The sequence below is a fragment of the Hylobates moloch genome, unplaced genomic scaffold, assembly GCF_009828535.3.
Source record: "Hylobates moloch isolate HMO894 unplaced genomic scaffold, HMol_V3 SCAFFOLD_1, whole genome shotgun sequence".
Classification (NCBI taxonomy): Eukaryota; Metazoa; Chordata; class Mammalia; order Primates; family Hylobatidae; genus Hylobates; species Hylobates moloch.
In genome coordinates this window covers 19364782-19390277 of record NW_026652276.1, presented here as the reverse complement: position 1 = coordinate 19390277, position 25496 = coordinate 19364782, and the positions used below count along the sequence as shown (strand labels likewise).

Sequence of the window (25496 nt, the reverse complement as noted above, 5' to 3'; positions counted from 1 at the left end):
AGAAAATATGACTCAGGTGGCTCTTGAGAGATGCTGTTCCCATTACTGATGTTCAGTGTTTTATATCTTCTGTCTGGATTTGACTTTGGAGAAAAGCATGCAAGGTAAAATGTGCTTACAACTCTCTGCCAAGGTGAAAACCTCAATACTATAATAGGAGAGCTTGGATGAGGAAGGAGTAAGTTCAGAGATAACTTGACTCTATCTCGTGATAAATTCTGAAGTGGTCTGTTATGAAAGTCCCTTTCAGACCTATGGGTCAAAGTAGATTTTCCTTAGTGTGAACCACAGTGATTTCACAGATACAGTGTAATGGAGGACCAGAAACACACATAGACTTGTTCCTGGATAGCTGAGCTTCTTAGATTTGACAAGCAGACTTCTGCTCGACTAGCTGAAAACTCAGGCAAGTGTGAGCCTCATTCCCTTCTCTGAAAATGAGGCAATTGGACCAAACAGTGGAGCTGTTAAAAAAAAAAAACAAAACAGGCCAATTTGAACCTCACTCCAGATCTAGTAAATCAGGCTCCTGGCATAGCGTCCAGATATGTGTATTTTTCAAAGCTCCTTGGGTGTCATTAAGAACCCGTAGATGGCTACCTTCTAACCAGAGTGTGTGCTAACGGCGGGCTCTGCTTTTATTTCTCTGTCTCTTCAGACAACAAGCATTTGTTGAATGCTTACTGCGTGGTGGGCAGAACAACAGCCATTGTGTTGATGCCAGGAATTCTGCAGGAACAAGGTGCTCAGGGTCCTTGCCTTCAAGGAGCTTGAAGTCTAGTTTAGATGAAAAAAACTAACAGGTACAAGAGTAAGAGAATTAGGCTGGGCATGGTGGCATAACCCTGTAATCCCAGGTACTTGGGAGGCCAAGGCGGGAGGATTGCTTGACCCCAAGAGTTCAAGACCAGCCTGGACAACATAGTGAGACCCCCACCACTCCAATCTCTTAAAAAAAAAAAGTTTAAGAGAATTTCAGATGGGCTAAAAGGTATGAAGAAGATAGAACAGGGTCATGATGTGGAGCCAGGGAGGTGAGGGCTAGAGAAGGCATCTCTGAACGGAGATGTGTGGGGGAGATAGAATCTCAGAGATGCGAAGGCGCCAACCAGGAGGAGAGCGTGCTTAGGACAAAGCTCGGGAGGCTGGAATGCTCGAGTAAGAGACAGCAAGTGAAGGCCAGAGTGGGAACATAAAAAAGGAGAGGCAGGGAGGTAGGAGAGAGGAGCAGAGGTCAGATCTCAGTCCTTGACCATGGCTGTGCATTGGCACTTTACTCTGAGTGTGATTAGGAGCCACTGGAGGATGGAGATTGTTTGTTTTCAGAAATGAAAATGTTTCATTTGATTTTCTTGATTTTCATTTGAGTAAGACCATTGGGCTGCTCTGTACGATACTTGCCAAGGTGATTATAAAATTATTACTTGATATTTGACTAATTAGGCTTTATTTTCTTAACTTGGGATATAACTCACATACCGTGAAGTTTACTCTTCTAAAATGTACAACTCGGCTAGGTGCAGTGGTTCATGCCTGCAATCCCAACGCTTTGGGAGCCCAGGAGTTTGATGCTTCAGTGAGCTATGATTGAACCACTGTGCTCCAGCCTGGGCAACAGAGCGAGACCCTGTTTCTACAAAAGTTTTTAAAAATTAAAAAATATTCTCCCGGTGTGGTGACATGTGTCTATAGTCCCAGCAACTTGGGAGGCTAAGGTGGGAGGATCACTTGAGCCCAGGAGTTTGAGGCTATGGTGAGCTGTTACTGTGCCACTACACTCCAGTCTGGGCAATAGAGCAAGACCCTGTCTCTAAAATAAATAAATAAATAAATAAATGTACAACTCAGAGGTTTTTAGTATATTCACAAAGCTGTGCAACCATCAGTATTATCTGCTTTTAGAATTTAAGAATAAATTGCTTTAATTTGCAAAAAACGCGATGGTATAGGAAATCGTAGTACTGATCCTAGAGTAAATAAAAGAAAGCTTGACTGGGATGATGGAGAAAACACTCAGACTCTCCCATTCCACACATCTAATGGAAATTTTGTGTGATGATGGACATGTTCTATATTGCACTGTCCATATTGGGAGCCACCGGCCTCACGTGGCTGTTGAGCACTTGAAATGCAACTGGTGCTATTGAGGACCTGGATCTTTTATTTTGTTAAATTTAAATAGCCACATACGGATACCATATTGAACAGCACAGCTCTATGGCAGCTTACAAATTCATAGTCTAATCTGAGATCATTTTCCCCGTCTCTCCTACCTCCCCGGTGTCTAAAATGATTGAAATGTTGAAGCATATTTATTGTATTTATACCTAATCCTCAGTACAAAGAAAAAGCTGGAGAGTTCCCACAAGGAATCTAGATGACAAGAGGCATAAAGGATGGATGGCAGATTCTAAGCATCTTCTGGGGTAGAATAGGATCTGAGTGGGAGTCAACCCAGTTGTCAACACATGGGTGACATCTGTATGCTCATGGAAGGCAAAGGCAAGTGATGACCTCAGCCCCAGCTTCACAACTCACAACGAATAAAAATAATTCCCAAAGCAGAATATTTTAAGAGGGCAATAAAGTAAGGTTATCTCTCCTGCTCCACTTATGGGTTGCATGTGACAACAGTAACAAAATCACCCTTTCTAGGATTATGTCCCTGAACTATTTGTTAAGAAGCTTCAAAGTGCCATGAAAGACTCCAAACTCTCATGGTTAAACTCATTAAGCCCTGCCCTCCCCCAAGTTCCATTTAAACTGTTTCTGTTATTTAAAAAAAAAAAGAAAAAAAAAATCTCCAGAGCCTTGCATTTTTGTCTAGAGGATTTGCTTCTCCATCCTTCATAAGTAGAAAAGTAGCCCAGGAGGAGCCTTAAACTTTATTAATATTGTAAAATATTCAGTGGTTTTTTTATTGTTCATTTCCTGTTGTATTATTTTTTTAACTACCATGTTTTGCAAATATGAGGCATACATGAAGGTAAACAAGTTTAAGATGTTTCTTGTCTTAAAACTTCCTATATTGTTTTGGAGCCAAAATAAATTCTTGGTATTTATTACGTATGATGTTATGAAAAGATGAGATGGCCTTTAATGTGTAAGGCCTATGCATTAATATATGCCTATAAAATATGGCATGTTCCGGAGAAGACCAGAAATACTCTCTTATTACCTGACAGATGTAGAAGGAAAAAAGCAATCAGGTGACCTCTAAAATTGCAAGCTTTTAAGGTAAACACACAAATATAGACTGAGATTCCATAGGTCAAAATATTTAAATGTTATTTGTTAAACTAACAAACCGTTAAATATAATGTTTTGGCCTCCTGTCTTCACATCTGTGTCTTCATGTGACCTGGAAAGTTAGGTTCAAATTTAGAATTCTCGGCCTAGAGATTTACACTAAAATGTAGCAAAGTAAGAGAGGCAGCCTGTCTACTGTCTAGGACTACAGAAGGGTTCTGTCTGGGTCTGTGTTCCCGCATGAACAGCCATCCTCAGCCAGGCCTCCAGTCTAGGGTAGTGCACGTCTGTGCCGTCCTCCACCCCAGGGAGGGTAGACCTGGGGCAGAGACCTGTGCAGGCCTGGGATGCAGGTGCAGGCATTTGGGTAGGAAATGGGATTGCCAATGAATGGTCTAGAGAATTGAGCATCTTCTCTTGCTTCATAGGGAAGGACATGGCTGGAGGAGGGTCAGAGCAGGGGGCCTAAATCAGAAAGTCCAGGATATGAACCCTAGTTACCTGGTTCTAGGAGCCAATGACCATTGAGTGCCTCTTTGTGTTTTTTGTTTTGTTTTTGTTTTTGTTTGCGATGGGGTCTTGCTGTGTGACTCAGCCTGGAGTGGAGTGGAGTGGAGAGATCATGACTCACTACAGCCTCGACCTCCCACTTAAGTGATCCTCCCACCTCAGCCTCCCAAGTAGCTGGAACTACAGGCAAGTGCCACCATGCCTAGCTATTTTTTTTTTTATTTTTTTATTTTTTGTAGAGATGGAGAGTCACTGTGTTGGCCAGGCTGGTCTCAAACTTCTGAGTTCAAGTGATCCTCCTGCCACATCCTCCCAAAGTGTTGAGATTACAGGTGTGAGCCACCGTGCCTGGCCCAGTGCCTCTGTTGAGAGAAACTCTGCTCCTTAACATTCCCCTGATAACATTTCACCAAGCCAGGACAGCAGAGCAGTCACTTATTAGAGGGCTAAAATGTCCTATATTGTTTTAGAGCAAAAATAAGTTACTGATATTTATTATGTATGAAGTTATGAAAAGATGAGATGGCCTTTAATGCATCCTTAAGATCTGGCTCTACAGGTGGTCTCTTTTACAGTCAGAAGTTTTCAGTTTGCTACTTCCAAGGCTTCTGAGTGCTTTTAAATTTTTTTAAGCTTTATTGAAATACAGTTCACATGCCATGCAATTTACCTATGTTGTTCTTAGTATATTCGCAATTTAGTATATTGTGACCATCACCACAATCAATTTTAGAACATTTTCTTCACCCCAAAAAGAAACCCATGCTCATTAGCAAGCATTCCCATTTTCCTCACCTCACCCCCAGCCCAGGGCAGGCACTAATCGACTTTGTCTCTCTAGTTTGCCTCTTCCTCACTGAGGGCTTTCGTATTTTTAAAGTGGTTTCCCTATACACGTGTACATATTAAGTAGGCCCACATAGAATAGCAAAATCTCAATACGTCCAGATATTGTGTTTTCTCAATAGATGTAGATTAGTGCTTCTCAAACTTTTAATGTGCAAGAGAATCACTCCGGGAACCTGGTTAAAATTCCCACTGATTCTGCCGGTCTTGGGTAGGGCCTGAAATTCTGAATTTCTCTCAAGGAGTGCTGCTGCTTGTCTAAAAGACATGCTTTTTTTTCTTTTCTTTTTTTTTTTTTTTTTTTTGAGACAGGGTCCCACTGTGACTCCTAGGCTAGAGTGCAGTGGCACAGTCTTGGCTCACTGCAGCCGCCGCATCCCAGGCTCAAGTGATCCTCCCACCCCAACCTCCCAAGTAGCTAAGACTACAGACACATGCCACCACACCCGGCTAATTTTTATATTTTTTGTAGGGACAACAGGGTTTTACCATGTTGGCTAGGCTGGTCTCAAACTCCTGAGCTCAAATTATCTGCCTGCCTCGGCCTCCCAAAGGGCTGAGATTATAGGCATGAGCCACCACACCCAGCATGGAAGCCACATTTTAAAGAACAAGGACACAGGATGCTGAAGTCATTATTTTAACCAAAGCAGCCTCCATTTCAGACAATGAACTGGTTTAGTATGGCAGGGTCCCATTATAGCATAGAAAGCATGGGGGGAGTGGTATGCATGCATGTGTGTGTGTGTGCATGCATGGGCATGTGTGTGTGTGTGTCTGAGAGAGAGACAGAGACGGACAGTGGGCGGAGGCTCCGTGAACATAGACCTCTGTCTACCATTCTGAAATGAGGGCTGTGAGGACTTTGTACATTTCTTTTCTCCCTTCTGGCCTTCAGCTCCATGCCCTTCCTGATTCACCATCCTCCTTGTAAAGCTGAGGTACTGCAGGTTGTTCAACTTTGGTTCCCTTCTTTATCAAGACTGCAAAACCATGTTCCTCTGACCATCGCTGATGCACCAGGGTCATTGGTTCTGGTCACACAGCACTTTCTGGAAACTGCGTTCTTGTGAAAAGAAATGAGAACCACATTTCCCACACTTTAATATTTTTGACAAGCTCTGTTTCCTTGGGCATAGGAACCACAGTCCCTGTTTACAGAGCAGGAATCTGAAGCACGCAGCCCTCGATGTCGGGGCTCAGTCAAAACCCAGGGCCTCAGGGTTTGCTCAGGGTGGGCATTGCACAGCCTGTGGCATTCAGTTGCCATCCACAGAAGAAGGACTCACTTTCTCTGGGTTTTATCACGTTGTTTTTATTCCTGTGGTTTCTTGCTAAATAACTGTATCATCAGATCCCACATGGCAGCGCCAAGGCCAAACACAGAAACCAAGCTTTATTCATCTTCCAGGATGACCCATGAGACTCCCTGAGTACCCAGCTGTTATTTCAGATGTGAGGTTGGAGCACGGGAGGCTCTGGTGGGGCTGCTGGGCTGTGGATGGCAGAGGCTGGGTTGTGTATAAAACCCCTGAGAACACAACATAAGCGGTTGAGCTTCATGGCAACATGTCTGTGACTTCTTCTTAAGAAACATTTGAATCTGAAAAACAATGCAAAATTACTTAGAAAAGACAAGAATGTGAATCCACTGGTGACCGTTTACAGCAGCACATCTCTGATCATGGCACCTCTTGGCTCCAGCACTTTCAAAGGCTCCCTATTACCCAAGTGCTAAACCCAGCCTCCTTATTATGACCTCCAGGGCTCTCCTCTCTGGCTTTGGCCTCCACTTCTAGCTCTGCTGCCTACAACTCCCTTTATAAATCCCTCACACCCTGGCTACTCTGTTGTGGACCATGTGCTGTTTCAGGAACACAGTGCCTCGCAGCTTCCATGCCTCTCCTTTTGCTGTTCCTTTCTGCTGGAATGTCCTTCTTTCCCTTCTCTGTTAAAATTTGAGTCTTCCTTCCAGGGTGAATTCCTTTCCTCTCCTTTCATGATGCCTTTTTAAAAAATCTTTTTAAATTAATTAAGAAATGGGATCTCACTCTGTTGCCCAGGCTGGAGTGCAGTGGCGTGATAATAGCTCACTGCAGCCTTGAACCCCCGGGCTCAAGCACTCCTCCCACCTTCCAAAGACCTGGGATTATAGTCATGAGCCACCACATTTGGCTGTTGTTGAATCTTTTTACCGTCTTTCTCTCCTCTGTGTTCTACTCCAATTGGACTTTCTTTTGACATTGTCTTGTGATTTACATTGTTAATAGAAATGCAAATACAATGACCATTTATTGAACACATGCTGTGTGCCTGATGGGGTAGCATGTGATTTACATAAGTGACTCCATTTCCCCTTCCAAATGCCTTAGTAAAGAAGCTGGTGTTGTACCCACTGCAAGGTGAAGTTATAAGTTCAGACTTCCCCAGAGTTACCTAGCAGGTCCAGCATTGGTCCCAAGGCTGGTGATGACACCCAGACCCTCCTAGGCAGCAGCCCCCAGCCTTTTTGGCATCAGAGACCAGTTTCATGGAAGATAATTTTCCCACGGACTGGGCAGGTGGGGGGATGGTTTTAGGATGATTCAAGCATGTTGCCTTTATTGTGCACTTTATCTCTATTATTATTACATTGTAATATATTAATATGATGAAATAATTATACAACTCACCATAATGTAGAATCAGTGGGAGCCATGAGCTTGTTTTCCTGAAACTAGATGGTCCCATCTAAGGGTGATGGGAGACAGTGACAGATCATCAGGCATTAGATTCTCATAAGAAGCACAACCTAGATCCCTCGCATGTGCAGTTCACAATAGGGTTCGTGCTCCTATGAGAATCTAATGGGGCCACCAATCTGACAGGAGGTGGAGCGCAAGTGGTAATGCTTGCTCACCCTCCACTCATCTCCTGCTGGTTCCTAATGGAACCAGTCCATGGCCCAGGGGTTGGGGACCTGCTCTTAGGTTCTGTTCATATTCATTTATGTCAACCACAGCTGGCTGGAGCCAACAAAGGAAGTCTCCAGCTTGTGTATAAACCCCTGTGACTTCCAAAGTATAGAGAACTTGGCTTTACCTGTGTGAAATGGGTTAGGGGACTGTCCCTCTGCCTTAGCACAGTGACTGTCATGAGTCATGCCTGTCCCCAGGTCATTATTTCTTCAGCAGTGTATCTCTGAGCTGTGGTCCTTGAGAGGCCTTAAAGGGTATGCTTGAAGCTTTTGCAAAACATAACAGAGAGATCTTGGGTCCTCAGGAAAATAACACAAGCAAACATCGTAAGCCCAAGAAATTCAAGCAGGTGGTGGCGGGGAACATGGTCAACACAGATGCTTATATGGTCAGGATAAGGAATGAGCAGGGTAGAGAGAGGTCCATGGGAATGGGGTCTCCATGCACCCCAGCAGAAGTGAGTAGGGAGCTAGAAAGGCTCTTGGGTGACAAGACTCATGTTAGAGCAAAAATGAGCAGGGAGTAAGCAGGGAGTTAGAAGACTCTTGGGTGACAAGACTCATGCTCATGTCAACACTGGTCATCTGGTGGGCTTGTTTGCTGTAGGGGTCAGCTGTTGGATCTGCTGTGAGAATGGGTGGATGAGGAAGTGAAACGCAGCAAAACTGGATCTAGACAGGTAAAAAGCTAAGCTCAGACAAGAATGGTCTGAAATAATATTTAGGGACCTAGAGAAATGCTCACAATGTAATAATGCTTTAAAATTTAAGATTTTCAATCTTAATCTCAACCACAATTTCGTTAAGATACATACCACCACCTGCACTCACGATTATGCATAGTAAAGAGACCAGGAGGAATGTTCTAGAGGATTGTCTGAGGAGTGGGACAATGGCAGTTTTGATTTTATTTTTATATAGTTTTTGAACTTCCATGATGTTCTCAAGTAAAACGTGTTAATCAGAAAAAAGATTGATAATCAGACAATCAGAAAAAACCAAAAAAATTCTCAGAGCACAAAGCAAGCAGGGTCGGAGGCAGTCTGGGTGGGAAGGACCATTGTTCCCACCCAGCATGGTTTTCTTATTAATGTTCTTTCATGTGTGTGCACCCAACTTCAAAGCTTTCCTGAGTTTATTTTTGTGACGAATGGCTTTAAACTTCCTCAGCAACAGCCTCCCATTGGGGAACTACAGTTTGAAAATGTGACGGAAATTGATGGAACTTCTCAAGAATTTCTGCTCTAGGCAAGACTTTAGGAGGAGCGTGGAGACAGCAAGACTGTCTTGGCAAAATGTCCTCCCTCTTCCATTCTGTCCCCACTTAGTCTATTCCATCCCTGACTGATCACGGATATCCACTACCACATGTCCACAGTCACCCCAGGGACTGGGAAGGATCAAGAAAGGAAAATCCTTCCCAAGCACTGTCTTTACCATCTTGGATTCCTTTAGAGCTCTGAAAAGCAAAGGGCTGGATTCAAGAAGTGGAGAAGAGGCTGAGCACAGTAGCCTATAATCCCAGCATTTTGGGAGGCGGGAGGATTGTTTGAGGCCAGGAGTTCAAGAACATAGTAAGGCCCTGTCTCTACAAAATATAAAAAAAAAATAGTTGATCATGGTGCCACAGAAGGGTCTCTTGAGAATTGAGCCCAGTCTGGGCTGCAGAGTGAGACCCTGTCTCTATTTTAAAAAAATGAAAGAAAGAAATGGGAGGGGTAGCATGAAGATACCGTTTTGCTTCAGCCTCCTTCTCCACGTACACATGCACCCACTAATACGACTGTCCTGAAGGAAAATTCCAAGCTAAAAATTTTGTGGCCATTTAGCCCAAATAAACAAAGAGCAAAGTGGGAAAGCCCTTGTATAAAACCACCTTGCCTTTGGTGACAAATTTGTCAGACTTCAGTTTTGTTTTTGTATGATTTACTTATTTGCTTTTAAAATCTTGGTACATAAAAGATTATCAAAGAAAAAACTTTATATGTGCCTGAATAATTTTCTTAACATTTTTGGCAGTGCCTTTTAATGCTTCAGAAAATGTTTTTTGAAGGAAGGTAGGGATGGGTGAGGACATGCTGCCAGGATGGAAGAGACTGAATCAACCCTCCCAAGTTCTGAGTCCTGTACATGTGTGTTGGGGTGAGGGGAAATGCCTGGATGAAAACGAGTAAACTGAAGTTTGTAACACTCCTTCTCGAACATCATACAGCTCTTCCAAGTATCATTTTGATAAGTTAATATAAATGAATCAGAAGCATCTGCCCGCCAAATCCCCCGCACATACAAGGGCTTAACAATTAAATGGAAAAATGTTAGGTTCAATGTGTTTCAGGTTTTAGCGGATCCAAGATGTTTTGAAAAACAGTTAAGTTCTTAAGACATTTTGATTATTTGAAGGGCAGCTGGCTCTCCCACCATCTTTAAAAATGGCAGTGGTTATTTCTGTTCTTTATATCGATGCCAATTTCTCTTATTGTCTGTGGAAGAAATTCTCTAGCAGAAGTTCACATTCCTGGTCTCTGAAATGATGACTGCAAATTTCTATCCTATCCAGATAAAGGCTCGCTTCTAACCCTCTCCTTATCCTATGCCCAGATTTGGTTCCTAAGCAAATGCTGTGTCCTTCAAGTACAGAGGTTTTTTGGTTTTTGCTTTTTTGAGACAGGGTCTCACTCTGTTGCCCATGCTGGAGTGCAGTGGTACGATCACGGCTCACTGGAGCCTCCACCACCCAGGCTCAAACAATTCTCTCACCTCAACCTCCCAAATAGCTGGGGCCACAGGTGTGTGCCACCATACCTGGCTGATATTTTTAATTTTTTGTAGAGACAGGTCTCACTATGTTTCCCAGGCTCTTCTCAGACTCCTGGCCTCAAGCGATCCTCCTACCTCAGCCTCGCAAAGAGTTGGGATTACAGGTGTGAGCTACTGCACCCAGCCCAGGCACAGGGTTTTAAGCGATGATGAGAGAGTGTTTTTTCTAGTGACAAGACCCTTTTCTAGAGTCAAGAAGAGCATTGTTGCCACCATGGGTCACTGTCTCACAATTTCAAGAATTTCTTAATTTGTAGTCCTGGTCCACCTTGAGGAAAAGGAAGAAAAGATATTAGATGTTCAGAGGATGAGCTGAAATATGATAGATTATCAAGAGGAAAACAGTTCAAATTGTGTAAAAGACTACAACTGAAATTCCACTGTAAAATGAAAGCCACATTGGGCTCAGTCGCCTCAACCCTCCCTCTTATCCTTGGACGCAGCAGAGGGATCCCAACAAACGCCCACTAAGCGGGTGACAGTGATGAGTGTGCAGTTCCCTCTCAAGCTCTCTGACTCCAAGAAGTCGTCCTTACATTTTATTGACTTTCAGTCTCGCCATCCTGAAAGTTTAATCACCTGAGCGCTGCTTACACATTGGCTAGAGCACCCAACTTGTAATTCTATCTGGCCTTGAAGATGAAAGAAGTCCTCATGCATTTTTGTTCCTTCTGTTTTCTCCTTCAAGGGACACTGTCAGTCTTTCTTAGGCTTCCTGAGTAATCATCATTTAATTTTCTTTATAGGTTGGAAAGTCTTGATTCTCTTAAAAAAAAATGAGAGTAATTAAAAGTGACCGGGCCAGGTTAGTAAATAGATTTGTGAATTCAGGACACCACAGGTCTCCCTCATGGTAGAAATGATTCACCCCAGTGGCTTTTCAGTTCAGAACTGGGAATTAATGATATTTTCTCACCAAGTTTAAGAAATAGAAAAACAAAAGAATTAAAGCAGGTCTTCATCCCACTGTTTCAGAGCCAAAATTTGTTCTAGTCTCACCAGTGTAAATCCAGTTGTGCTCCCATTTAAAACTCTCCCGTGGCTTTCTGCCCCTTCCAGCCTCAGTCCCAAGTGTGGGCTGGGTTTCACGTCTGCTCTTGACATCATCTCCTCTCTGTCTCTTTCACACATGTCCCAGCAAGCAGAGCTGCCTCCTGCTCGGGGCCTTTCACTAAGTATTCTCTCTCTGACCCGCAGACCCTCAAAGAAGCTATGCCTCTCCTTATCCAGGGCTCAGCTCAAATGACTCCTCTGTGGCGAGCATCCCCAGATGCACATAGATCACTTTGTAGCCCATTATCCTGCTTTAATTTCATCATAGCACTTATTGCTAAATGAAGTAGTCTTGCTAGCTGGGTGTGGTGGCTCATGCCTGAAATTCCAGCACCTTGAGAGGCCAAAGGAGGAGGATTGCTTGAAGCCAGGAGTTCAAGATCAGCCTGAGCAACATAGTGAGACCGTGTCTCTACTTAAAAATAATATTTTAAAAATAGTCTTGTTTATTGTCAACCTTACATCACTGAAGCATACACAGTGAATGAATATTCTATGTAGACATGGCCCCTGTTTGGAAAAACTGCTGTTTTCAACCTTTTTTTTTTTTTTTTTAGACAGAGTCTCTCTCTGTCACCCAGGCTGGAGTGCAGTGGCGCAATCTCGGCTCACTGCAACCTCCACCTCCTGGGTTGAAGCGATTCTCTTGCCTCAATTTATAAAGTTCGGACGCAAGTGATTTTTCTAACATCTTTGTATTAGTTATCCATTGCTGCTGTAACAAATTACCACAAACTTACTGGCTTAAAATGCAAATTTGTAATCTCCCATTGGGTTCTTCCTGCTGCACAAATAAAACCAATTCACTGAGGCAGTCCCAAGTAATGGGGACTACAGGCGCGTGCCACCACACCTGGCTAATGTTTTGTATTTTTAGTAGAGACAGGGTTTCACCGTGTTGGCCAGGATGGTCTCGATCTCCTGACCTCATGATCTGCCTGCCTCAGCCTCCCGAAGTGCTGGGATTACAGGTGTGAGCCACTGCACCTGGCCTTCAATTTTTTTGAAATGTTGGGCATTGCTTAGTTTGTACCTGGTGTGTTAACATGCTAGTTGGTGTCTTCTACTAGCTTGGAGGGAGTGTTTATTTTTCAGTGATTCCATCTCTGTGGTATGTGATGGCATGCTGCCAAAGCCCAGTCTTTCAGAAAGGGGTAGTGGAATCAAAACCTTAAGGGATAGGTTCTATTAGAAGAAGCACCAAATTTCTTAAGATTTGTCTTTCCTTGTCTCTAGGCTACAGATTTGAAATTCTGGCTGAATGTACACTGAGTATAAGAATCAGCTAACAAAGGCTGGGAGTGGTGTATCACCCCTGTAATCCCATCACTTTGGGAGGCCGAGGCGGGAGGATCACTTGAGGTCAGGAGTTTGAGACCAGCCTGGCCAATATGGTGAAACCCTATCTCTACTAAAAATACAAAAACTTATCCAGGCGTGGTGGTGCATGCTTGTAGTTCCAACTACTCGGGAGGCTAAGGCAGGAGAATCGCTTGAACCTGGGAAGCAGAAGTTGCAGTGAGCTAAGATCACACCATTGCACTCCAGCCTGGGCATCACAGCAAGAATCCATCTCAAAAACAAACAAACAAAAAAATTCAGCAAACAAGACAATGTAGAGTTCTAGTCCTTAATCTCCCTTCGGGGACATCACTCTAACCTTGGAAGGAATTTTTTGGAGAAGGCGCTGGTCTTCGTAAGTGGCTATCAATCCACAGACCATAGACTGATTCCTGTCACCTTCCACAATCCCAAGCACCCCAAGATGTTCAGGCCTACCTTGAGAATGATCTCGGACAAGCATGTGATATGTGACAACCCTCAGAAGCTGATGAGAACCAGTGTGCAGGCCTATTTAGGTCAAATGTAGATTATTCCAGATGTAGCTAAAAATGACAATTTCCTAGCCAGGTTTGGTTATAAAAAAAAAAAAAGTTTGGAATTTCCAGAAACCATTGATTTTAATGAGCTTCTCCCCTTTTAGTTTTTATTTTCTTTCTTCTTTTTTTTTTTTTTTTTCTTTTTTTGAGATGGAGTCTTGCTCTGTCCCCCAGGCTGGAGTGCAGTGGTGCGATCTCAGCTCACCGCAAGCTCCGCCTCCCTGGTTCACACCATTCTCCTGCCTCAGCCTCCCGAGTAGCTGGGACTACCGGTGCCCGCCACCACGCCGGGCTAATTTTTTGTATTTTTAGTGGAGATGGGGTTTCCCCATGTTAGCCAGGATGGTCTCGATCTCCTGACCTCGTGATCCACCCGCCTCAGCCTCCCAAAGTGCTGGGATTACAGGCGTGAGCCACTGTGCCCAGCCTTAATTTTTATTTTCAGAAAACATAACGACAGTTGTTCCCTGCAAAGGCCTGAGAAACCTGTTTCTAAGCCAGGATTCTGACAGTAGTACAAAAGCCCTTAGGGAAACATGGTTTGGGTTTTTTTTTGGTATTGTGATGCTCTGAGAAGTTAGGAAAGGCTTTCAAACTTCATTACTCCTTCTTAACTAATTTCAAATTTGTCATTCCAGTATTTATGTAAACCTCTCTCAAATCAAGGCAAGAAGTGCGGTAGCGAATTTCTTTTGGCTTCATCAGTCAGTTAGTCATTTGATCAGGCTGCTGTCTCAGGGAGGCATGTCTTACCTGTGCCTTCCCTTTGGTACTTTCTAGGGTTGAGGTGCTTGTCTGGGCTCAGTTCCTGCGTTGCAGGATCCTCCATGGAATCTCCTCACTGTTCCCCTCTGGTTTGTCACTGGCATTTTAATCTATCACCTGGATCACGTTACTCTCTTAATGCCAGTTGAGACAACCTCTAATACTGAGGATTAAATCTGAGAGCCTTACTTTTGTGTTGAAAGACCCTTCACTGGGGTGTTCTTGATCCTAAAGCTACTCACAGTGAGGTCCATGGGCCAGCAACATGGCAACATCATCACCTGCGCTCCTGAGACGTCTCACCCCTGTCCCAGGTCAACTGCATCAAAATCTGCTCATTAACAAGATGCCGAGGTCATTCGGATGCATATTACAATGGAGAAGTGCTTTCTAGAATCCTCACTGCTACCACCCCCACCATCATCATCATCATCAACAGCCATGTCCTATTGAGACATTTCTTTGCCTGCTCTGATCTGAGTACCCTGCACACACCATCAACACGATCTTGTTTCATCCTCCCAAGGTCTCTGTGTGCTATGTACTGTTATTATTCCCATTTGCAGGTGAGGAAGCTGAAGCTCAGGGAGATCAAGTCATTTATGTGAAATCATCCAGGTAGGAAGCGTAGGTAGCCTGAGTTCAATCTGAGACACTTTGCCTCCAGCATCCATTTCCCTCACCCCTAGGCCTTCCCTCTTCCCTGCTGGCCAGGTCAACTCACTCCATATTTATTTCATTTGCTTCCTTCTAGTCAGTCTGCAAAACTCCAAAAGCAAAGCCACTGTGGAGGGAAGGCTGCTTCTTGGTGTGTTTTGTAAAAGAACTTTGAATCTTAACATTATCTTAAAATAAGACTGAGTTGTACCCTGTGTAGATTTTATCTCTCTCAGACCCAGAGAACAAGCTCTTTCTGCTGCTTCCAATTAAACTGGATGGCTTAGAGTTGCAGAGTACCATCCCCCACGATGTGAACTCCTGGCTCTGTTGAAGTGGTGGAGTATCTTGGACTTGACCTTTGGAAGCAAATGTAAATTTAAAGCTCTAATCTGAAAAAAAAAAAAAAAAAAAGAGGAAGTAATATGACCTTGCAATGACATTGGTCTACGGTTTATCAAATTCTTTAAAGATCTCAAGGTCAGAATAGCTATAGCCTGTGTACTCGAGACCAAAAGTTAATTACAGGGAGGTGATATTTGGTATCTGGAAGAGGTTGAGGTCTGTGATTTTCAAACTGATTACTGAACTACTCTGCTCTGAGAGGATGCTCCCTCCAGAGAAGGATTGGGGTGTGGGGCGGTTGTGGCGTGGTGGGGTGCAGCTGGCCTGAGATAGAGGTTTGGTGGACCCTTCTTCATTTTCAGCCAATTAGTACAGTACTTTCAATGAGTACTTTCAATCTTATATCATTTTATATAGTAGGCCCTAGGGTAACATTTTATTTAATGAGGCTTTCCTTCCTTGTTAAAAAAAAAATTATACATTAAAAAGCAACTGAGCTAATCCTTCTCCATTCGTCGCATTCTTTGCAGTTGAGGCTGTTGAGGCTGGGAAAGACAAATTGACTTCCCCAAGGTCACATGTTGTTTTGACTGAAAGCTATTTCTTGTATTCCTCCTTTGAAAGCTCAAAAGCTGGGCTGGCCGCCAAGTCTGCTGGGCATTCGCTCCTCTGCTGTGTGGATCAGCCCTTATTATGTCCAGTGGCGCTGACCTGGGTATATTTCCTTTGCATTTAGGACTCCTTTGTATGTGTTTGGAAAGCAAAGAGCTGTTCAGGTGTTCATTGGCAGAGTTTAGTCAGTAAGTGTTCTTTTTCTTCCACTATGCAATCAATCTGCATGCCTCCCCTTCTTCCCTGGTTTATTTAAACATTGAAGGCAGCCTTGCAAACAACACTTAATACTCCAATATCAGCAAGATAGAGTAGCTCTTCTGCAACCACAAGGTTAAATGGCTGAAAAAATCCCATTTTAGGAAAATGTGCATTTAAAGAACTTATGACCTAAAAGGGAATATGGGGTTGGGAGCCTGAGATAATAAGGAGCCCTAGGAAACCCCTTTTTTTAAAAAAACTTTCAGAAAAATAAACCAATAAATAAGAGCCTCTCATGAGGAACATCAGTGACATTTTGTGGCTAGTAATAATGGGTATGTGGGTAATCTTCATTTTATCATTTCTTGTTTGTCAGACACTTCTTCATTTGCTGTGTGACAGATGAGATGCCTTCTAAGAAACATTTTATTTCTCTTTTTTTTTTGAGATGGAGTCTCGCTCTGTTGCCCAGGCTGGAGTGCAGTGGTATGATCTCGGCTCACTGCAACCTCTGCCCCTCCAGGTTTAAGCAATTCTCTGCCTCAGCCTCCGGAGTAGCTGGGATTACAGACACGTGCCACCACTTCCAGCTAATTTGTTGTATTTTTAGTAGAGACAGGGTTTCACCATCTTGGCCAGGCTGGTCTTGAACTCCTGACCTCGTGATCCACCTGCCTCAGCCTCCCAAAGTGCTGGGATTACAGGCGTGAGCCACCGTGCCCGGCTGAAGCATTTTATTTCTAAGAGTGGCTCTCCTCAAAGCCTGCCATCAAAGCCTGGGCCATCAGCTCTTTTGCTGGCTAGTCAGAAATGTAGAGGTAGAATTCTGGAACTTGGTTTCATTTCTCTCAGCTTTTGCTCCTCTCTTCTCTGCCATTCTATTTTACCTACCATTTCTAACCACTATTTCTTCCTTTTCTAATTGTTCCCAGTAGGAACAACACACACACTGGAACTGAAATTCCTACTATTTCCAAAGATGTATTGAAGTCACACACACTGAGATTTACTACAAAGGAAACTCATCATTCTTCTAAAAAGGCAAATACGTGTTGTTTTATGTTTTAGTGCAGCATTATTTACAATAGCAAAGACTTGGAACAAACCCAAATGCCCATCGATGATAGACTGGAGAAAGAAAATGTGATACATACACACCATGGAATACTATGCAGCCATAAAAAAGAATGAGTTCATGTCCTTTACAGGGACATGGATAAAGCTGGAAGCCATCATTCTCAGCAAACTAACACAGGAACAGAAAACCAAACACCACATGTTCTCACTCATAAGTGGGAGTTGAACAATGAGAACACAGGGACATAGGGAGGGGAACATCACACACCGGGGCCTGTCGGGGAGTAGGGGACAAGGAGAGGGAGAGTATCAGGGTAAATACCTAATGCATGTGGGGCTTAAAACCTAGATGATGGGTTGATAGGTGCAGCAAACCAACATGGCACATGCATACCTATGTAACAAACCTGCACGATCTGCACATGTATCCTAGAATTTAAAGTAAAATTAAAAAATAAAATACAAAAGACAAGTACGTGTTGTTTTATTTAGGTATGTCTAAGGCCCCAAGAATTTAAAGGGAAGTATTGGTTCTCAAGCTATTTAATCATATATACAGAGAAGTTATCTAAGAAATCCTTGGGGTGTCATCTATATATGCTGATATTTTAAACTTCACCTTTGGTTATTCTGTTCCTGAGAAGAGTTGGAGAACAGTTAGCTTTTCCCTCAAAAAACAAATTCCTGAGAGATTATAATAAAGCCTGTCTAAAGATACTAGTTAGAGATATGCAGCACTGAAGCAGTTTGCTGTCACTTTTGGTGGTCTTTTCAATTGTTTACTAGGATTAAGATATTGAATGTGGTCTCAGGTCGATCTCTAGAGTAGGGAAATGATGGTTGCTGAGTACTTATAATGTCATATAACACTTGGGTATCATGAAATGATACCAGCGAGGGTTTTGTTAGAGTTCGGCAAAATTTATCCCTGTAAAGCTGCAAGGCTGGAAAGATTACCAGGTGTATCTGGTAGCTGGTGGGCTAAAATAACTAACCTTTATGTAAAAAGGAGCTCTTTATAGGGTGTGCCTTAAGGTCAGGCCTATTGGATTGTATATTTGTAAACAGAACCTGCAGAGATTAGTCCTTACCTCAGGCAGTTCATGATTCCGCTCTAGAAAGGCATTTGTCACTTACTTGTCTCAGACCCTTGTCCTTGTTTTGCAAATGCAACCATGATATCTTAGCAGAGAGGTGAAACTATACACTTCCTTATCTAATTCATTTGTGCATTATTGTCATTCCTGTTTAGGATGAATGTATTGCCATTCTCTTTCAATCGAATTCACTTGGAAGTAAAGTTTATCCCTGACGGGAGACCCCTTTTTAGATTACATGTACTTACGCCTGACCAGTAACTGTCTCCCGGTAGTCCTGTGCACTGCTCGGCTTGAGACTGAATTCTTATGCTTATCATGACTCCTTTGGATGAATCTAGATGGATTCCCAGAGAGCAGTGTCAACTTTCCCTCAGGGCTATGTTGGGGAGGTAGAGCTACTGGAACAAAACTGGGAACATTTTAGGGAGGTAAAAGAGAGGAATGCATACTTGATAGCCAATAGTGTCAAGTACAGTTATGTTCTTGCAGTTTCCGAGGTCATTTTTTTTTATTTCTCAAGTATAAAAGTACTCTCAGCCTTTTTTTAGGCCTTAAATACAACAATGATCCTTTAAAAATTTATTCCCCCAAATTGTGCTCTTCCCCCCTCTCCCATAAGACTTTCTTGAAGCAGACATGACACCTGGCTCTTCCAAATATGCTTAGCACTTAGCACAGAATGGGCATCATAGGCACAGAATGAATATTTACAGGATAAATACGTAAACAAATATAACTTGTTCTCTGAAATCCCCTGGGATTCAAGAACCTCAGACTTTGTGTAGAGCAAAACAAAACAAAAATCCAGATCTCCAAGAGTCTTGAGAAAAATCTCCCTGTAACAGTGTTGCCTCTTTTTCTCTCCTGTTTTAGTGTTGGCATTTTACTTTGATTTTATTTTTATAAAGTTTATGACTACCTTAAGTAGCACTAAAATTATCCTTTTTAGTTTCATGTAACAGGGTGACCATGTTTTTGTTTTTTAAGTTGTTAACATCCCATAATATAAAGGTGTTTACCATATTTTTTACTAGATTGCTGATTTTCTGTTTTAATTCCCTAAGTCTTTCTTTTCTGCCCACTACCAGGATAAGTAGGAAGAAAAGGATAATAAAAAATGAGAATGCACTTTAACAGGTCTTGTGTGTACTTTCTGCTAAGCGTTTCTCACACCATCATTGTGATGGGTTAACTTCATTAGTCCCATTTAAAAGGTGAATTTGTAAGGTTCGGAGGCAAGTGATTTTTCTAACATCTTTGTATTAGTTATCCATTGCTGCTATAACAAAGTACCACAAACTTAGCGGCTTAAAATGCAAATTTGTAGTCTCCCAATGGGTTCTTCCTGCTGCATAAATAAAACCAATTCACTGAGGCAGTTGTATTGCAGTTGAGAAAGAGTTTAATTAATGCAGGGCCCGCTAGCCAAGTGGAAGACGAGAGTTTATTACTCCAATCAGCCTCTGGGTGGGGGCCGCAGGACCAGTGGAGTCATGAGTCATGGGTCCAGGTGGAGTCAGTTGGTCACCAGAATGCAAAAGTCTGGAAAACATTTCAATAGACAAATCTTAGGTTCTGCAGAACTGATGTTATATGACGATGATGATGATATAGATATAGGAGCAATTGGGGAAGTCACACGCCTGGTCAGTAAGTGAATTGTAGAAACGTAAGCTGGGGGACAGTAGCTGGTTGTCCTTTATGCCTACATCTTAGTAGAATTCAGGCCTCTCCCAAAATTCTAATCTTGTGGCCTTTCATTAGTCTTACAGAGGTGGTTTTCATCCCCCAACAGGGAGCAGACCAGTTTTAGGGAGGGACTATTACCATCCTTGCTTCAAAGTTAAACTAAACTAAAGGCCAAGGCAGGCAGATTACCTGAAGTCAGGAGTTGGACATAAATCTGGCCAACTTGGCGAAACCCCATCTCTCTAAAAATACAAACATAAGCCAGGCGTGGTGGTACACTTCTGTAGTCTCAGTTACTGGGGAGGCTGAGGGAGGAGAATCGCTTGAACCTGGGAGGCAGAGGTTGCAGTGAGCCAAGATAGTGCCATTGCACTCCAGCCTGGGTGACAGAGCGAGACTCTGTCTCAAACAAACAAACAAACAAAAAATAAAAAATAAACAAAGTTAAACTAAACTAAATTCCTCCCATGGATAGCCTGGCCTACGCCCAGGAGTGAGTGAATACAGCCAGCCTGTGAGGCTAGAAGCAAGATAGAGTCAGCCAGGCTAGACTTCTTCTCTTTCATAATCTTTGCAAAAGCAGTTTCAGATTTATTTTCTTATAGGTCAGAAGTTCAAAGTGGATCTTATTTAGCCAAAATGAAGGTGTCAGCTAGGTGGTATTTCTTCTGGAGCCTGGAGGGAAGAATCTGACTCCTTGCTTTCTTCCAGCTCCTAGAGGCTGCTATCCAGTTCCTTGACTCAGGGCCACTCTCTCCATCATCAAAGCCAGCAGCTTAGCATCTTCAAATCGTTCTCTGACTCTGACCATTCTGCCTCCTCCTTCCATTTCTAAAAAAAATTCTTGTGATTAGGTTGAGCCCACCCAGAAAATCCAGAATAATCTCCCCATCTCGAGATTATTAATTTGAGGCTGGGAAGGAGAGGGGATGAAGAGAGGTTGTTTAATGCATACAAATATACATTTAGAAGAAATGTTATAGTGTTGGATAGCACAATAGGGTGACTACAGTTAAGAATATGTTATTGTCAGGCTGGGCGCGGTGGCTCATGCCTGTAATCCCAGCACTTTGGGAGGCTGAGGTGGGCAGATCACCTGAGGTCGTGAGTTCGAGACCAGCCTGACCAACATGGAGAAACCCCATCTCTACTAAAAATACAAAATTAGCTGGATGTGGTGGTGCATGCCTGTAATCCCAGCTACTTGGGAGGCTGAGGCAGGAGAATCACTTGAACCCAGGAGGCGGAGGTTGCAGTGAGCCAAGATCGTGCCATTGCGCTCCAGCCTGGGCAACAAGAGCAAAACTCTGTCTCAAAAAAAAAAAAAAAAAAAAAAAGAATATCAAAATAGCTAGAAAACATCTGAAATGTTCCCAGCACTAAGAAATGATAAATGTTTGAGGTGACAGACATCTGAAGTACCTTGACTGATCATTATGTGTTATACGTATGTATAAAAATATTACATGTGCCTCATAAATGTGTACAATTATTATATATCAATACAAATTTTAAAATAGATCATTAATTGCATATTTCAAGTCTCTTTTGCCCTGTAAGGTAATATATTCAGTTCTAGGATTTAGGACATAGAAATCTTTGAGGGAATCATTACTCTGCCTATTGCAGAGACCCATATAATGTCCTAACAGAATTGACTTTCTCCAGGTTTCTAGCTCTCTGCATATACAAGAAAAAAGTTTTTGGCTGTTTTTTGTGCGTCTTCTCCTGGTACTTCTGTCTTGGATATTACTTATTTAATTTTACAAAAAATTCACAGCCTCCGTGTTTGAATAAATTGAGGTTGAAAAGTGTTCAACCACAGTAATGATACCATAATAACATAATGGGAGAGGAGACAGCGTCTTGGCAATTGAGACCTGTGAGTTTTAGACAGAGATGTTTAAAACTTGACATACTGCATGAACTCACAGAGTCTTCTAACTTTTGTCTTGTAGGCTTATGTACAGAAGTACGTCGTGAAGAATTATTTCTACTATTACCTATTCCAATTTTCAGCTGCTTTGGGCCAAGAAGTGTTCTACATCACGTTTCTTCCATTCACTCACTGGAATATTGACCCTTATTTATCCAGAAGGTTGATCATCATATGGGTTGTAAGTATTATTACTACTCATTAACTGATGCTACTTCTAAAACAACTACTTCCTTTGATACTCAAGTACTTTGCAAATATGTTCTTTCTTTCTTTTTTTTTTTTTTTTACCACTTAGAGTTGAATTTGTTGCCTAATTTACTTTGGAAAAATTAGAAAGCAGTGGACACAACTTGTGTTCCCTGAACAGTAAGGGAATTGAAGAAAGGTAGGCTGGGGGACAGTGGCTGGTTGTCCTTTAATGACGCCTACATCTTCGCAGAATTCAGGACTCTCCCAAAATTCTAATCTTGTGGCCTTTCATTAGTCTTACAAAGGTGGTTTTCATCCCCCAACAGGGAGAGGACCAGTTTTAGGGAGGGACTATTATCATCCTTGCTTCAAAGTTAAACTAAACTAAAAGCCAAGGTGGGCGCATCACCTGAGGTCAGGTGCCTCCCAGGTTCAAGCGATTCTCCTGCCTCAGTCTCTTGAGTAGCTGGGACTACAGATGTGCACCACCACGCCCAGTTATTTTGGTATTTTTAGTAGAGACGGGGTTTTGCCATGTTGGCCAGGCTTATCTCTTACTGCTATGAACACAACTTGTTTTATTTGCAAAAACCAAACCTGTGATTTCGTGTACTTTGAGATATACTTTCCCAAGGGTAGATCAAAGTAGGAGAGGGCATAAGTGATCACCAGAGAAGAAAGGACCTTTCTAAGGACCCATAGAGTGGTATGAAATGCATCCTCCCAAGGGGCCTATTTTAGTAAAATTTGACCAGAAACTAAAATCAGAAGCTGCTGAGCAATACCTCCAAGCAGTATTAAGTGACTATACACATGGGAGAGGCCAAAACACATAAGGCAAAGCACTTTCCTTGAGGGAACGTCTAGTGTAGCAGGAGCAGCTACAAATACACAGAAACCATATGACAATCCCAGGTAGACAGGCAGAGCCTTTTTCTGCTGTTTCACTGGTAACCCTGGCATTTAATTTTGTTCAGGGCCAAATGAGTTTTGATTTTGTGTCTCGTTGAAAGAGATGGTAGACATTTGCAAGGCAGCAAGGCACACTCCAGATATGTAGGTTTGGTATCAGAGAGGCCTGAGCTCAAGTACAGTCCAGGCCCCATCTGTGTGCCCTTGTGCCGAGCCTTACCTTCCTCATTTGTAAAATTGTGTAAAGAATGTGCCTCCTCAGAATCATCATGGGAATATCTAGAGTGTGCACAGAGCTCTAGGCCTGGCATGTGGAGGACTCTGCAGGTTGCTATTTGACCATGATAACGCATAGTGACTAGTGCATGAAGGTGAAGGAGTCTTGAAGATCAACCAATTCTAAGGTCAAAGGTTATTTAGCTGGTGGAGGGAACTTCCAGACAAGACTGTTTCCCTGACTCAAGATTCTGCACTAGAAATAGAGGTTCAGAAGCACTTGGTTGGGTATAAAAGAGAAGATTTCAGCAAGTGACTTTCCTATGGTGAGCTTTATGTTTTCTCATTTGTAGAACAAGTAGAATGGACTTGATCAGGGGTCATAAATTCGAATGTTCTCAGGGGCAGGGGACAGAAATAAAGCAGCAATGTCCTGGGTCAGGGTGAGGGGTGGCAAGGGCGAGGTATCCACACAAATCCTTCACCAGGATTTGTAACAGGGGGACTAGGGAGCAACTGCCCCTGGCTCCACCTGGGACTCCCCATCCCTGTCTCCCAATAGCCCTCTTTTGAAATCTAGCTTCTGTCTAGAAGTATAATCTGAGAGTCTGCAAAAGCATAAGCATCTTGCAAATCATAAAGAGAACGTTAGTCCAGTTGTCCCTCCCGGTTTCTGAGGCCACTTCTGTGTCCGCGGAGCAGGCAGGATGGGGGCAGGAGAGAGAGAATGGGAGTGGTCCTTCTGTTCTTAAGATCTGAAAACCCATGGAAAATCTATGGGCTTGAGTTTCTTTCCCACTGTCGTTTATTTTCTAAGATGTGTGTGTGTGTGTGTGTGTGTAAGACATAAGTGTGTATATATATGTATGTGTGTGTACATAGGTGTGTGTGTATGTATATAGGTGTGTATATATGTGTATGTGCGTATACAAGTGTGTGTATATCTGTGTGTGTATATAGGTTTGTGTATATGTGTATGTGTGTATATAGGTGTGTATATGTGTGTATATAGGTTTGTGTATATGTGTGTTTATTGTGTGTATGTATATAGATGTGTATATATGTGTATTGGAGTATATAGGTGTGTATGTATGTGTGTATAGTGTGTATATGTGTATATATAGGTGTGTGTATATATGTGTGTATTTATATGTGTATGTATATAGGTGTGTATATATGTGTATGTGTGTATAGGTGTGTATATGTGTGTATAGGTGTGTATATATGTGTGTTTATAGGTATGTATATATTGAATATATGTATATAGGTGTGTATATATGTGTGTGTGTGTGTATATATATGTGTGTATATATTTGTGTGTGTTTATAGGTGTGTATATGTGTGTGAGTATATGTATACAGGTGTGTGTATATGTGTGTGTGTGTGTTCTAAATCCCAAAACCTTAATAATGGTTGAGTGGGGCAGACGATGAGAAGTACATTACACAGGAATATCTTATAATGTGTTTGATCCACTCATGACCAATTACCTCCCCCACTGAGGGTGGAAACTTTCCCTGAGAGCTGGGAAGACCTCTAGACTCTATAGAAGGCTGTGGCTAGGGGACACTCTGGTTGCCATTATTGGTGGTTATTTTATGCTTTGGATTCCTCACTTCAAAGCATCAGAGTGCCTGTTTGAGGCAAAATGACAAGCTTTTGTCATAGAGTGAGGCAAATAAAATCTTTGCCCGAGAAAGGAAGAAATAACCTCTGAATGTGCAGTTTGTCCTGAGGTTTGGCCACCTGTTACTTGACTTTTTAAAATGGGTGCATGGCCTGGTTCACCAGTCCCCCTGTGCTGAGAGTTCTGTGTGGTCATTTTAAGGAAGTGTGAGAAGCATAAGGTGCTGTGAGAAGTCGGTGTGAGAAGTGTAAGGTAGTGTGTGCATTCCTGCCAGTGCCTGGGAGAGAGTGGAGGCCATTCCACGGAGAGAGAGGGAGGGAGGGGGAGAGGGAGGTGCGGGTGTGCTTGCGCATGTTTGTGCATCTGCGTGTGCATCTGTGTGTAATATACATACACACCTATATCTGCGTGTGTGTGCATGCATGTGTGTGTGTGTGTGTGTGTGTGTACGTACGCGTGTTGGGATTAGGGGTGCTCTCTGATGGGCTACAGAGACAATAATGAGAGATACTTGGTTTGGCTCCAGAGTTGAAGGCAGACGAAAGGAAGGGCAAGTCCCGGAGGTTGGGGGGCGGAGTTGGGAGCCTGGGGTGGATAAGGGTTAGGTTCTGGTACTCGGGCCAGCCAGGGCAATCAGCTTCCTGCTGAGGCAGACTTTCTTCAGAAAAGGATATCCCTAAATTAGTGGCTGCTTCTTCAAAGGGATAGGGATTAAGAAATGTTAATTACATAAGGGACAGAGCTTGAAGTCTTGTAACTGAACATCTTACCTCACCCAAAACTCACTGGAAGGCAGCTTTGTTCAGGACTGCCAAAGCTTGGCACATTTTATATTAATTTGGGAATTGTCACTGGA

General features: G+C 42.8%; 1 protein-coding gene across 3 annotated transcripts in view; it reads left to right on the top strand.

The window, feature by feature from the left end:
* Positions 1 to 25496, top strand: part of SGPP2 (sphingosine-1-phosphate phosphatase 2) — a 126961-nt gene that overhangs the window by 30170 nt on the left and 71295 nt on the right. For all 3 annotated transcript variants that reach the window (XM_032754356.2, XM_058438046.1, XM_032754355.2), the window contains exon 2: positions 21716 to 21874. In XM_032754356.2, coding sequence (XP_032610247.1) covers positions 21716 to 21874 — 159 coding nt within the window. The remainder of the gene's footprint in view (positions 1 to 21715; positions 21875 to 25496) is intronic.